The 14,606-nt window shown below is 42.3% G+C and overlaps 2 protein-coding genes across 3 annotated transcripts; one reads left to right on the forward strand and one right to left on the reverse strand.

Moving 5' to 3' along the window:
- The first annotated feature begins 489 nt into the window (after window positions 1-489).
- LOC308121138 (chaperone Ric-8A) lies at window positions 490-7,895 on the forward strand. 2 transcript variants are annotated; one of them, XM_080482226.1, is made up of 14 exons: window positions 490-728; window positions 1,232-1,325; window positions 1,405-1,452; window positions 2,338-2,355; window positions 2,450-2,539; window positions 2,637-3,238; window positions 3,503-3,638; window positions 3,753-3,941; window positions 4,120-4,214; window positions 4,451-4,601; window positions 4,769-4,864; window positions 6,029-6,173; window positions 6,415-6,694; window positions 7,491-7,895. In XM_080482226.1, the coding sequence occupies exons 2-14, from the start codon at window positions 1,236-1,238 to the stop codon at window positions 7,630-7,632; spliced, it is 2,082 nt and encodes a 693-aa protein (XP_080338352.1). In that variant the 5' UTR covers window positions 490-728; window positions 1,232-1,235; the 3' UTR covers window positions 7,633-7,895. The 2 variants fall into 2 exon arrangements, with proteins under 2 accessions (XP_080338352.1, XP_080338353.1); XM_080482227.1 differs by lacking the exon at window positions 2,338-2,355 and having other exon boundaries at window positions 1,405-1,466; window positions 2,509-2,539.
- On the reverse strand, window positions 7,820-13,947 carry irf3 (interferon regulatory factor 3). The gene is made up of 11 exons (XM_080482334.1): window positions 13,752-13,947; window positions 11,655-11,821; window positions 11,262-11,433; window positions 11,033-11,094; window positions 10,880-10,940; window positions 10,700-10,765; window positions 10,311-10,556; window positions 10,080-10,170; window positions 9,213-9,502; window positions 9,003-9,121; window positions 7,820-8,542 (listed from the first exon to the last, which is right to left on the reverse strand). Exons 2-11 carry the CDS (start codon window positions 11,817-11,819, stop codon window positions 8,429-8,431), a joined length of 1,386 nt encoding a protein of 461 aa, XP_080338460.1. The 5' UTR covers window positions 11,820-11,821; window positions 13,752-13,947; the 3' UTR covers window positions 7,820-8,428.
- Window positions 13,948-14,606: the final 659 nt, after the last annotated feature.

The raw sequence follows: 14,606 nt of genomic DNA on the forward strand, positions 1-14,606 counted from the left end.
GTCATCTGGGTGGACCTATGCAAATAGCACCATCTTGTGGAAGTAGACGCTAACATCATTAAAATGATTGCAATGTATGAAATGACATTGTCATTTAGGGTTGATGAATAATTTCACTAAAAGCAAACACGCATATTTTAAGCTGTCAACTATCAGATGAAGCATGTCTGTCTTATCTCGGCTGACACTGCAAATGCATTTCATGTCCAGTTCAGCCATCAGCAGCTCCAGTGAGGTTATGTAACAGCTAAAGAACCGTAATATAAAAAAATTAAAAATCTTGATGCTTGTTATAGTGTTTCCACAGCTATTAATAGATTTGAGTAAGAGAGTGTTAAGACTAAGAGAGGGGGAGATGGTGACAGAGAGATGTGCTGCGTAAGTCTGAAAACCTATGAAAGGTTAGAGGGTTAACACTGAGAGATATAAGCTTAGAAGTCCATTAGTGGATTATAACCATAAACACTCCACGCCTCCTGCATCTCTCTTGGATTACAGAGAGAGAGAGCGAGAGAGAGACAGATTGAGTGCATGACGGTGAATGAAAAGCAATTGAATTGAGTAAATTGAAAGGCAGAGCACAGGAGACGGCACACACAGTACGTGGAGTATCAAACTCAGCAAGCTGAAGTACCTTCGGACCACTGATATCCCAATTGGACTAACAAACTTAAGGTGCCTTGGTTTCCTGCAGTATATTATCTGGCTGAGAAAGTGAACTGCACAAGGTAAATCCAGATAGATGCGCTTGATAGTTTATCTTTCATCTGAACTCTTTTTTTTATATGGGAATTTTATTTATTTCATGTTGAACAATTTCTATGCAATTTAGTTTAATTGCATCAGAAGCATTTGTCCATCACCAATACCATGTAGTAGTGATAAAGACAAAATGATACTTGTAATTTAATGTTATTCAATATTTATCTTAAAATGTTAGGTAAAGACTTTATGTATCTGTTGTTCATGTGTTTCTCAACGCATAACCTTTGTGAGCATCATCTTCATCATTGTTGTGCAATGTTGATTCAGTTATGGCCTGGATGAGCTCTCTTTATCATGTGTGTGTGTGTGTGTGTGTGTGTGTGTGTGTGTGTGTGTGTGTGTGTGTGTGTGTGTGTGTGTGTGTGTGTGTGTGTGTGTGTGTGTGTGTGTGTGTGTGTGTGTGTGTGTGTGTGTGTGTGTGTGTGTGTGTGTGTGTGTGTGTGTGTGTGTGTGTGTGTGTGTGCAGGAACATGAACGTGGACGTGGAGGGGATTATCCAGTGCATCAAGCATGGTGATGAGAATGGCGTGCAGACGCAGCTGCAGGAGTTCAACAAAGAGGTAACACTTGCACTGAAGACCACAATGCTGCCTGGGACTTTTTGAGACTGTTCATTTGTCGTCCTTTCTGTCCCGTTAGTATGCCCAGTGCTTCTTCTTTGACGCGGAGGAAAGTGAACGCAGGAAAGTGAGTTGGTTGATGTGTCTGCACCTGTTTACTTCGGAGGAGTTCACTGTTCTATTTTCTTCCCTCCTGTATTTTTCAAAGCAGTACACCCCTCTATCTCATCCGCCCACCCCCATCTCACAGTCTGTCTGTGATTAGTAATTCTGCTGTATCAGTTGTCCCTGATCCTCTCTACTGGCATGCTTAGACAGATTGAGAACAAGCAGAGTGTCTGAATTACCAACGTACTCCCAAGTGTCAGAGTGAAGAGAAACCGGTAAGAATAGGCAAGGTTACAGAGACAGACAGACAGATCCTCTATTGACTGTGATTTTAAATGCTTCCAGACATGCAATGCAATTCAAACACACATTAGAAAAAAGCAGTGAGGTTGTAGTCTATAGCAACCAGCACTCCTGAATGGCCCTGTCTCTATTAGGATTCCAATATTCACTAATGGAAGCAGTGCAAATGCAAGGTGATTACCACCGTAGGTATTAGCTGAAAGGTAAAGCAATTTACAAAGCATTTTATCTTCCACCATAGCGCCAAGTCCTTTCAGATGATTTCATTTAACAGGTATTTTTAATTGTTGAATTCATTTGATCTTAATGGAGTGCATTTTTAAATCACCCAAATTTTTTTTTGTTTATTCTAATACTGTCCTGTCTACTCCACTTTCACATGTCACTGTATTGATAAATCTATGTTAGCATTCACGGATACAGACTTCTCTTTAAACCTAACTAACCTCCCGTGCTTAGGGATTCTCTACTTGTCAGCTGTGACTGGTACAGCAGCTTTAATAGCAGCTGAATGATCCAACTCTTTGTTAAGACTCTCACTAACTTTCTCTTCCTTCTTTGTCATCTTGTTTACTAAAAATGGCCATGGCCCCTCCCAAAGAAAAGAAAGCAAGAAGAGGTAAAGTTTCTACATTTTATATTTCATGCACATGAAATTCCCCTGAACAAATCCACAAATTAGATTTTGTTTGATTTTTGCACTGTTCCATCAGTTCAGGCAGAATAAATTGAGAGATTCTGCTGATTCTGACTCTGATATTGACGAGTGCAGCGATGAGGATCGAGGCCTCGTCCTCAGACAGGTACCTGACTCTCTCTCCTGCCTATAGTGTCATTAGCTGTGAAAAAGATGCTGTTCAACTAAAATGTCGATAATTGGTTCTCTTGTCCTGTCCTCAGAATTTAGCTCTAGTCCTGGTGAGGTTTATCAGAACCGGAGTGAGAAGTCGTCTGCTGAGAGTGTCACTCCGCAGCCTGAGGATCCTCTCCAGGGACAAAAAGGTTCTTGGCCCGTTGGTGACTGACTGCGCTCTGCTGACTCTCGCCAAACTCGCCGGGCTAACCACAAGCGATATCCCCGATGACGCCAATGATCCTGACTCTGATTTCTACGACAACATCGTAGCTTCTCTTGCCGAGGCCAAAGCGCTGCAGACTTGTGCCGACGAGGACGAAAGTGAAGCAATCGACCAGAATGAGGGAAGCTCTGCTTTTGACGACGACGCCAAGAGCGACGTCAGCCAGACCAATAGTGGAGACCAGGACAGCATCAGCTGGTTCGGAAGCCACAGGACCGGCATCAATGAAATGCACAGAGGTGGTGTCCATCACAAGGTGCTGGAGCGAGGGAGGAAGGACCGCAGAGAGAGTAAGATGGAGTGGGAGGAAGAGGAGAATGAAGGGGACCCAGGAGAGGAGGCGCAGAGAAAAGAGGCCATGAAGGTGCTGTGTAACATGGTGTACAACAGCACATGGGCACAGGAGAGATTCAGTGCTCTCCGGTATGTTTCCTTTCCACACACCAACACACAAAATTGAACAAATAACCAAAACACAAGTTCTTTTAAAAACAGCCACGTTCAACTGCTACAAAGAGAGAAATTAATTTATGGTCCTTTTGCTTGAGAAGTACAAACCTGTTGAGAAGCACCAAACTGATCCAAATAACAAAGAAACTGCTATTTATTTGTTCACGTGTTGTATTTGTCATGCAATGTGTGACTGAAGTGTAATCCATCCATCCTCTTGCTGGTTTGTTCTGTCAGGATCATGTGCGGTCTCACTGAGCGTCTGTCCTCCAGTGTCAGTTGCTCTTCTCCCTCCAGTGTTCAGTTCTATGAACTGCGCCTCATGTTTCTCATCACCGCGCTGCGGCCAGAGCTCAGCACTCAGCTTCAACAGGTATCACCTTCTCAAACTTCCGTATCTATAAGTCACTCCCTATTCCATCAATCAAGCTGTTGGTTTGAGACAACCGTTAAAGCGGCCATCTCTCCATGCACTCTCCATCCTCAGGAGGGAGGAGTGTCCATCCTCACAGCAGCCCTGGAGAGCTGCCTGGAGGTCCAGTGGAAGGACCAGTATGAATGTGTGCTGAACCCATCAGCACCGCCGATCTCTCTGGAAGCCTCCCAGCGCGTCAGCGAGATCCTCAAAATCCTCTTCACCATCACCTACAGCACCCACAGGCAGGAGCCCACCGAGGTCAGTGAGGGTCCGCCTTCAGGCGTCAATAAGAAAGTCCACATTCATCAAGGATGACAACATTATGAAGCTTAGCTTTCAAACTCTTCGGTACAAAAATTACGTCATCGTTTCAGAAAAATGGTGTAACATTTACTTTTGATTAGGAGAGAAATGATGCATTTATTTGCGCTCTCAGGACAATGCAGCTCTGTACAGACACCTGGTGGCAATCCTGCGTCTTTGCCTGATGAGGAAGAGTGTGCTGGCGGATGACACTGATGAGCTGCAGGGGTGAGCATGAACCAGTGAAATACTATTTCTCTGTGTGGTATAATATCAAGTAATTGCAAACACTAACTATATGCATAAAGAGAGAAAGGCATTTCCCCCCCCCCCCCCCAAATTGTTTCATTTAAAATATTTTCAATTATCATATTCACAATTTGCTATTCTTTAAAAATGATTCAAACCGATGTTTCTTCTTGCTTTCCTCCCACTCGTCCTGGTGTCTTGTTCCAATCTCGCAGTCACACAATCAACCTGCTGTCAGCGCTGCCTCTCCAGTGTCTCGACGTGCTGCTGATGGTCCCTCCGGAGCCAGACTCGGAGCAGTGCGAGGGAGTCAACATGGACTGTGTCCACAACCTGCTGATGTTCATGGAGAGACGCCTGGAGTCGGTGAGCAAGGACGGCGATGTGAAGACATGGAAAACCGTTCTCAAATTTGTTTGTGGCTTTTGAAGGGCTGTTTTTCTAATGAAAGAAACGCCCTTTTCATTATAAACAAAACGAAACAAACAAAACAGATTGTGTCCTGAGGGATTTCTTGTTTGTGTTTGTTTCAGGGAGACAAACTCAAAGAGAAACTGACTCCGATCCTCAACCTGCTGACGGAGAGTTGCAGGGCCCACCGAGAAACACGCCACTACATCAGGAAACATGTAATATTACTCAAATATGTCACTTCTGAGAAAGTGGATGCTTTTCTTCACGCAACTTTACTAATTATTTATTTTCACGATCATCAGCATGAAACTAAAATGAGATTATTGGGGAAGTCGTTGAAATGCTTTGGAATTTGTTGATGAGGCATATTCTAGGGCTTGAAGATCCTCAAATGAAACAGAATCTGTTAAAAAAAAAAAAGGTGTACAAATCAGCTAACGATACTTTACAATTTCTATCTTTCAAAATTGTGATAATTTCTCAGTAGAGTTTTGTGAATAACCGTCAACACATTATATGGTGCTGCTATCCAATAATATAATATAGGCATCAGGCATATGTTCCATCATGAAATTGTCAATTGTTTCAGACAGTAAGGATTGTGGAAGTTATTGAATATGGTCACTTGCATGACAAAAGGTTAGATATTGTCTATACATTATTGAGAGCCATTTGTAAATTATGTTTAAAGAAGAGAGAGAGAAAGAGAGATTCGGTCACCTGTTTTCTTTGTACAGCTCAGTGTTTTTCATATTTTGAAGATAAATCAATGAGAAGCTTTGATTAGCATTAGGGACTCCCTAATAGCGAGGCTGTTCATGTTATTAGGAATCCTACCGACTTCATGAAACTTTAGAAATACAATATCTTTAAGGTGGAGCAATTGCAAGATGGGAACGACAACATTTATTTATCTAATCTTCTAATGGTTGATGGGAAGACACTCTCTCTGGGTCTGGTGGTTCGGGTTCTGTCTGCCAGATGGCAGCCGAGATGGTGACCTGCACACGAGGGGCCTTGCACGGTGCTTTCTGCTCTGCTGCTGTAGCGTGAGGTTGCAAGTTTTTTAAATTTTTTTTATTTTGGGGTCCAGGAAGGGCAGAGAGCAGCTGGTGATCTTCTCTGCAGACCCGATAAACTCCTGGCGGTGCTTCTCTGTCTGCAGCCGCTGTAGCACACAGAGATGCAGTGTGTGAGGAGACTCTCAGTGGTTGCTCAGCTTCCACTTCGCATTCCGACGTTTGAGAAGATAACTGAATATACCCCATTGCTGCTTTCTCTGTCATCAAAATGTTTCACCGACGAGGGGTCCTAATGTTTTTGTTTGTCTCTCTGTGACATCGAAGGCAGCTGAAAGTATCATTTCTCCCTCTCATCAGGTCCTGCCTCCGCTGAGAGACGTGTCACATCGGCCGGAGGAAGGCTCCACTCTGAAGAGCCGTCTGATTCGCCTCATGACTCATTTGGACACGGACGTCAAACACTGCGCCGCCGACCTCATCTTTGTCCTCTGCAAAGAAAATGGTAACACTGACCGCTAACACTGGATCCACACATTGGAAAGTATAGTGTAATCTAAATATAGATAAGTAACAAATCAAGACTTTATTAGAGTTTGATCTGCAATATTGTAAAATCTCGACTCTGAAGTCTGTTATATTCTTTGTGTTTTATACTAAACATAAGAAGTTGAGTCCATGTGGTTCTCAAGTTTTATCAACATTGATTTTGTACATTGATTTCTTTGCACCACGTCTTTTCCCAGTCAGGCGTTTCGTTAAGTACACCGGTTATGGCAACGCCGCCGGCCTGCTGGCCACCCGGGGTTTGCTGGGGGGGCAGCGGATCAGGTCCTCCAGCTCCGACACCCAGTACTCCAGCGACTCCGATTCAGACACAGAGGAGTACCGGCAGGTCAAAGATCGCATCAACCCGGTGACGGGCCGGGTGGAGGCGCAGCAGCCGGACCCGATGGAGGGCATGACGGAGGAGGAGAAGGAGGAGGAGGCCAAGAGGCTGATCATGCTTTTCAATAAGCTCTCCAGGTTGACAATCACTCACTCACAGGTTTTTAAAAACAGAGACGCAGCAGAGTCTCAAACCTGTGAATAGAACTGTCCTCAGCTGTAAATAACAGCAGACGAATCTAGAGGATAAACCTGCTGTGAGAATTAAGTGCATACAAACTGTGAACTATATCTTGTTAAAAAAAATATATATATTTTAGTCGTTTTTTTAATGATTGATGATGTGGGACATGTTGCTTCACAGCAAACTTAATCAACAGTTAACCTCTTAAAGACTAGAACTTCAGATGCATTTCTAAAAGTCTGATAATGGAAGTTCATTTTTCATTATGATTTCATTTCAACTGATTTACACTGTTAAACACAAACTGAAATTTCTTTTTAATTTTTATTCTTAATAGTTTTGGCTTATAAGTCATGAATTTTCCATAAAGTATCAGCTTTTCAAACTTTTTTTAACTTAGGGGCTAAAATTCTAATTAAACTTTAAAGTTTGCTTGATAATTTATATGTAATAAGTATTGGAATATGTGAAAGAAGTGCCTTTTCGGTAAAGTTGTCATTTTTGAGATGCATCTATACATATTTATGTATTTTACTCCATGTGAGTTGTTTTTTTTTCTGTGGGAAACTTTATGGTAAATGGTTCATTAGCATTGACGTTGAATCAAGAATTAAGAAATAGTTACGAAAAAAATTGTATTTACATCATAATTGTTTCCATAAACTAACAATATTAGTTACTAGAACAGCAATAGTTTCATAACTGGTGAATTAAACTGTCCGTGATGCGCATCCCTTGTGTGTTTTGCAGAGATAACATTATCCAACCAATGGGAGTTAACGCAGAGGGGAAACTCGTCCCAATGTCAGGACTAACAGGAAATTCCCTCACCGAGGAGCCGAAGTCGGAGTCAGACAATGACGGAGAAGCAGGTGAAGGAGAAAACAACTGAGACTTCAATTCCATTAATTATTTGCTTTTGTAAAATACCCCGTTTCTAAACATTGTCACTCTACGAATTTGTCCGAACCGTGCAGATGGCACAAAAAGAATTGTTGCGGTTCTCATCCAGCCAGTCAGACGGAAGCAATAGGATTACAAAGGTCTCTGTTAAGAATGAATTTGTCAAAATGTAGTAAATTCCCCAGAGAATGGTTTTCAATAATCATATTACCAATGAACGTTTAAATAAAGTCTTGAAATCTTGTTCATTCCAATGTTGACAGACCATATTTGATGCACGGACCATGAATTTAACACACAAACCACTTCTGCGCTGAACTTCTCCACTGGACTATTCATAAGCACATTCTGAGACTTTAGCTTTGTGATTCTCACAACAAATCAGCAGCGTGTCTGCCAGCTTCTGGTAAAACGTCCATTTCAGGTTGAGCGTCTGGCCAAACATTATTTGAAGGAAGACAATGTAGAAAGAAAAAGGTCACGTGTGGGATCAGTTTCTGCTGAGACAGTTTTATGTTTTTCAACAGGGCATTATACACATGGGAACTTATGTTTATCATCCCTGATAGTGTACTCATTATTTCTATTAAAATATCAGAGAATAAATAGAAACATACATTCAAAGTGATAAAGTCCAGTCCAACACCAAAGCAATTATTAATGCAATCGCTAATGATACATGATCCACTATTTTTTGCCACAGTATAAAGACTAAAAATGTCTATAAAAGTGTATTCAAGACATAAAGTAAACAGTGATTTGTGAGGATTCAGGTCATTGGGTAATCAATACAGCTCCATCATCTCCTCGAGGGAGACCTGCAGCTCCACAGACTGCAGGGAGGAGGCGCCACCCTCAACAGCCATGTTCTTCAGCACCTCAATAGAAGTCAGGACCACCTGAGGCAAAAATAAGAAGGAACAGGGACCGGAGAGTCAGGCGGAATTACAAGAGCAATGCGCTGGTTGTGGGTTTGTCAGGAGCCTTAACATTTGACAAAGATTGAACTTTGAAACTTCAAATCTTTTATTTCTCAGCAGGCCCTCCCGTGTGGAGGCTCGAGAGCAGAAAAACCTTTCACACCTGAAGGCTCAGCTGTCAGCGCCGCCATTCAGGCTTTGTTCTCTCTGTGCTGTTAATCAATACCGAGACAAAATTGCCTCTTGATAAGTGCTGCTGAGTAGACTTCCCTTGAGTGGGCAGCTCATGAAATTTAATAAAGGATTGTGCTTCCCCCCCCCCCCCCCCCCCCCAAAAAAAAAAGCCCCAAAGAAAATCATTCCAACATGTAATAGTGTCTAAAGATGTGGAGGAGCACAACAGTGTATTTAGAGCCAAATGCATTCTCAGGTCTCTCACCTCCACTGTGATGAGTTTCTTCTCCCAAGGCCTGCCGCCTGGGTCAGGCCACTTCTCCCCGAGACAGAAGAACAGCGAGCAAGGAGGGCAAGCTTTACCCTCAATGAAGTCCTTTATTCCTGGAGAGGCAGGCGTACCGGAAGGTTACATGCAAGGCTCTGTAGTCAGGCGCATGCTTGCAGTAACGACATAATCATTCTCCTCACCCACCTTGAATAAAATCCCTGAACTGGTAAAGAGGCTGAGGCTCCAGTTTAGAAACTTCCTGCGGTTGTTTGCTCTGGTCAAACTTGGAGAGGCTCCAGAAGGCTTTGATTTCACCCCAACGTTGGCCGTACACCACATGGCCAGACACCCCGACGTCCACGCCGTCGCCCAGCTTCTCCAGAATCCGTCTGGTGAGATCAGCTTGGGTCTGATCCAGCATGTCTGTGGGACTCGGCAGGGAGACCAGGGTGAGGCCCGAGTTGTGATCCAGAACCATCCCACTGAGTTCAGGCCTGAAACGTAAGAAATCATTGTTCATCTGTTTTTGCGTGTGAAAAAGGCTTTGGGAAATCCTCTTTCTTTGTTTTTTTGCAAAGTCAGATAAGCAAGTCAATATCACTTCAATATCTGTACTGTGACTATCTCTCTGCAGGCGGGGAATGAGATTGTAAAAAGATTGGAGGTGTTTTCAGAATGTCACTCTGTTTTTACCTCAGAGTATCCCTTTTTACCACCTTTTAAACCTCAACTTCTGTGTTAATACGCACATGCATGTTTTTGGACTGTGAGAAGAAACTGAAATTACTAGAGAAAGCTCCTTTATGCACAGGGAAAACATCTGCACGAAGGTTTCCAAGCTGAGACTCAAACTGGAGATAGTCTGTGAGAGGAGAGTGCTTTTTTTATTTATTTATTTTATTTATTTTTTTTTTTTTGCAGCAATCTCCCTCCAGGTGTGGCTGCTAAGTGGATTTTACTCATTTCAGACAGTCAGGCTAAATGTTCTACATTCATGTTAAAAGCATTTTGTTACTCCAGCTGATCCTCCTAAATGCTACAACAAACCTGGGGGCCATAGTTCAACATTACCTGTAGACAAAGCGGACTCCTGCTTCGTTCCCGACCAGCTGCTCGGACACCTTCACCCCTCTGTAGTACACTTTTACCCTGAACTGAGTCTCTGAGGATTCAGAAACAGGGGAAGTTCTTTAAACGGGAGCAAACCATGACTTGTGTTCACACAGAAGCCGCTGAAAGCGTTTTGTGAAGGACGTCGCCTCCAGGTCCATCACTCAGCGCGGCGGGTTTCCTCCGACTTACTGAAATTATCTCTGTCGCTGGTCTTGCTCATTGTGTGGAGAAACTGTGCCGCCAAGTGCTCATCATAGGCCCCGCCCACGGCTCCCCCAATTGGACATGCCGGTTGCTCGGGCAACCCAGCTTCACCGGCTGCACCCTCAAACGCTACTGGGTACTGCTGTTGCCCGGGCAACGCGTGCGCACCAATCATAACCTGCCTCTGTGGCTGCTGTTGCTCAGGAGGAGGTTCAAAGCCTGCGATGCCCTCTGTGGAAAAGTTGGAGAAAGTGAGAAACTACTTCCAGGAAAGTACCCAGGGTGCTCTTTGTTTTGTTTTGTTGTTTTCTTTTTTTTTGTTGCACATGCTGCAGCAGTGAGGAAGAAATGATGAGCGCTGCTGATGGGTCTACCTGCTCCAGGGTCAATGTTGAGCCCCTTCAGGCACTCCTGGAGAATATCGTGGCTTGCTGGGGATTCTGGAGACAAAATAATGAAATAAAATTCTTCATATCTAACAGTGAAACTACTTTTTCCAATCATATCCGCCCCGCTGACAGGCTCCAGACACATCATAGGAGGAGCCACTTTACCTGAAAACACAGCTCCTTCAGGAAGGAAAAGCGGGTCTTCAAGATACATGACCACCTCACTCTGGAATTTCACACACATATTAATGTTACATAACATCTGCACAGCATTTGCATTTCATATCACGGCTTTAACCCACGAGATCAGCCACTTACGCCTGGCGTGGAGAGTCCACCGTCATCTTGTTCCATCCCCTGACATCCAGGGGAAGACTTATCTTTAAGAGTAAAATAATATATATATATATATATATATGTAATTTCAGTATTTTTTTTCTCCAGAAACATCTCAGTAATCTTATAATTCTCCTTCACCATCACAGACACTGACTTTGCAAATGAATAATATGAAACATTTCAATCAGGTGATTTGAGGGGTTCTCACCTGCTGATGGAGACTCGGCCGGCCAACGGAAGACTTTATGCGGGTTAGCAGTGTCGTTCTTGTTATCAGACACCAGCGTGAAGCCTTTCGCTCGCAGGGCGCTGCGGAAGTTTCTCTTCCAGACTGAGGGCTCTCCCTGAACTCGACCATTACCGCTCACCTCTGCCCAGGCCTGCAGGAAGAGAATCACACAATGGCCCTCACTTATTTCGTCTATTGTTCACCGCTTCAGCAGCCTAAAGTGCTCAGTCACATTCAGCCACGGCAGCAGCTGCCGGGCAAAGTGCTCCACCTCCATTTTGGGTTTCAATTCCTGCCCAGGGACACGACAAGATGGGGGATCGAACCAACAATGGAAGAGTGATCGCTGTCAGTCTCCTGTCTTCCAGTTACCTTGAACACGAGACTGTCAATGTCGCTGGAGTCCTGCCTCAAGCCGTGTTTCCACGGGATGCAGAACTCTGTTCGTTCCACGTTGGTCCACTGCACGCCCGGATACTTGTTGCTGTCGATCTCCGCCCGCAGCCACGGGATGAGCAGAGGTCTCGGATGAGCCATTTCTACAGCAGGAAGAACAACAACAACAGTTTAGTTTCTGGAATCATTTTATGGAACAAATCTTCCTCCACCGGAAACAGAATGTGAACTGGAAAAAGTTCCCATGAATGTTTGGGCTCTTGCAGTTTGCTTTGCTTTCACTCTTCTGTCCGGTTCATCCCAAAGCAGCTGGTTGGGGTTTAAATCTGGAGACTGTGCTCCACTCCATGTAGTCAAGTCACCATCTTATTCTTTCTTCTACTACTCTACTACTACTAACACCCAGCTCACCAAAGAAGAGTAATCAAGTGAAGATTGCACCTCCATTATACATTTAACATTTGTTTAAAAAGGACTTTTCTAAAATGTTATCCTGCTTGTTATCTTAATAAAGGGGTTAACTTGTGTTGGAAGTTTCCAAAGCATAGGAAAGTTTCCTTCATTTGTACACGTGTGCAAAATTAGCTTTTTACATTTAGAAAACTATGAGGAAATAAATTGTTTTTTTAGGTATAAGCTGCATGTCTGCAAACTCCCCATGAGCGGATGCCTCCGCTGTTTACCGACTTTGTAATCACTAAAATTGAATGCAGCCCACAACGTTTCCTTTAAGATAAAAATAGAATCTGCACGTGATTGCTCAGTTTTGGTGAAGCAGATGTCGGGCACAGTGCGAGTGAAACCGAATTGTTCCTGACATCTGGCACAACACGAGTGAAAGTGAGTTTCAAGAAGTCAAATTGAATTTTTGAAACTGCAAGACTGCGCAATAAGTACTGGACGCAATCTATATCAACTTAGTTCAGTTGCAAAATGTGGAAACTGGTCAAATTGAATTCTGATTTATTTTATGTTGGCACAATATCCTCTCTATACTATTTCCCAGAGCACAGATATGCTCCTATAGACATTTGTGCTCTATGTTTCTCTGACTAAATTATCAGTAGTATTCACACCTATTTTCATTTAAATAATATGTTATAATAAGTTTTTTTCCCCACGTTATAATAAGTTGACGATAGTCACATAATATATGATCAATTGTGATTAACATTAATGTTTGTACTGAATTATGACACTTCAGCTTTTTATGTCTCGTAACAACTTGGTTGTTTTGGGAATTTGCTTCAGAAAGGTTTTACTTTCACCTACTTTGGAAAAAAGAAAAAAAAGAAAGACCACTTGATAATAAACAATGTTGGTAAAAGGCTGGTTCTAAAGATGGGACGTTCAAACAAACACCTCTGTATTCAGTGAATACATAAGAACTTACCAGATATGTCAAATTCTGAAAATGGGTCATTTTAGGTCTCAAAATATCCTTAACAATACCACATCCAGGAGTATGTGTGTACAAAGTGAGCACATAGAATTTATAAAGCCGACTTGAAGTTTCCTATTTTGAATGTTTACCATAGAAATATTATCTTTACATCTACTTCCACTTTTAATACAAAACTTCAATGTGAAGCAAATCTGCATACTCATTTCTGCAGTTGTGGGAATAACAGAATCAGAATTACTGTCATGATACAGTGTATGATGAAATTGCTCAGGCGCTTTAAAAAAAAAGAATACAAATACAAAATATAAATATAAGCTTACAAATATGTGCTGTAATAAAAATTTTAAAAAAGGGTAGAAGCATAAAAAGTATAAATAGGTGGCACGTTCCATGAGATTCTGTGATTTCAATATAGAAAGAGAGGAAACGGGCAACAGAGCTTCCTTTAAACAGTGGGAAGTGTTAGTCTATGTGCAGCAGTGACACCGAACAATAAAAACGATCATTAACAACGACTGCATTTGACACTTTGCAGGGAAAAACCTGTGTCTAGCAAGCAAAGGACAATTTAAACCCGTTTTCAAAAATGCATTGATTTTTTTAATCTTAAAAGTGAGTGCATGTTTAAGAAGTCTTTTTTGTGAATGGGTGAGTTTCTCCTGTCCTACCTGTGATCCCCGCGCAGCTTTCAGTCGCTTCTCGGATCAGAATTCAGGGAAAACTTAAGAAGCTTCTCGGTTCGGCTCGGAGCTGAACCCAGGATGATTTACCCCGGCCGGGGGCAGATCCGCTGCTTAAATACCCCGTCATGAGGTTTTCTCGGGAAACTCCGCGGCGTCAGTTTCGTTTTCCAAATGTGACGTCACGAAGTGCACCGGCCGCTAGGTGGGGTCAAACACGCGCACGAACACCTCTCTGTACTTCCGAGGACATTTGTGCGCACATCAAAAGTTATTTTAATTTTTTTTTTTCATCTAAAACTCTAAAGTCAATCCGGAATAAACTGTACTTTTGAAAATAATGTTAATTCTAGTTCATACCGTAGTTGTTTTTTGTTCCTATTCAAATATTGATCATTGTAAATTATTGATAAATCTCAATGGTCTCAGATTTCTGGACTTTCCATGTCGACGCCCCCCAAAACAATTGTGCAACATTGAAGTCGTCAGGTGTGAATGGGAAAACTCATTTTTCTAGAAAGTTTGACATCATATTCTAACAACAGCACTGTGACGGCGTTATGATATATGAAAGACAATGAACCATAAAAAAAGACAATTAAAATAGAAAGGTTGATAAAAACCAATATTTAATTCAAATCTGATCTTTGTGCTCTGATGCTCCCTTTTTCTTATAGCTGTCAATACAGAGGGTCATTGCAACTTTATATTTTAAAGAATACATAGAAAACAATGACACGTGTTTTTTGTGCATACAATAGTATCACAAAAAAGAATTAAAAAAAAAAATTGCAAAAAAATAAAAGAATATGCCAGGGTCACCACATCAAGAAATAGTAAAAA

This window comes from Lipophrys pholis, assembly GCF_963383615.2.
Source record: "Lipophrys pholis genome assembly, chromosome: 1".
Taxonomy (NCBI): domain Eukaryota; kingdom Metazoa; phylum Chordata; class Actinopteri; order Blenniiformes; family Blenniidae; genus Lipophrys; species Lipophrys pholis.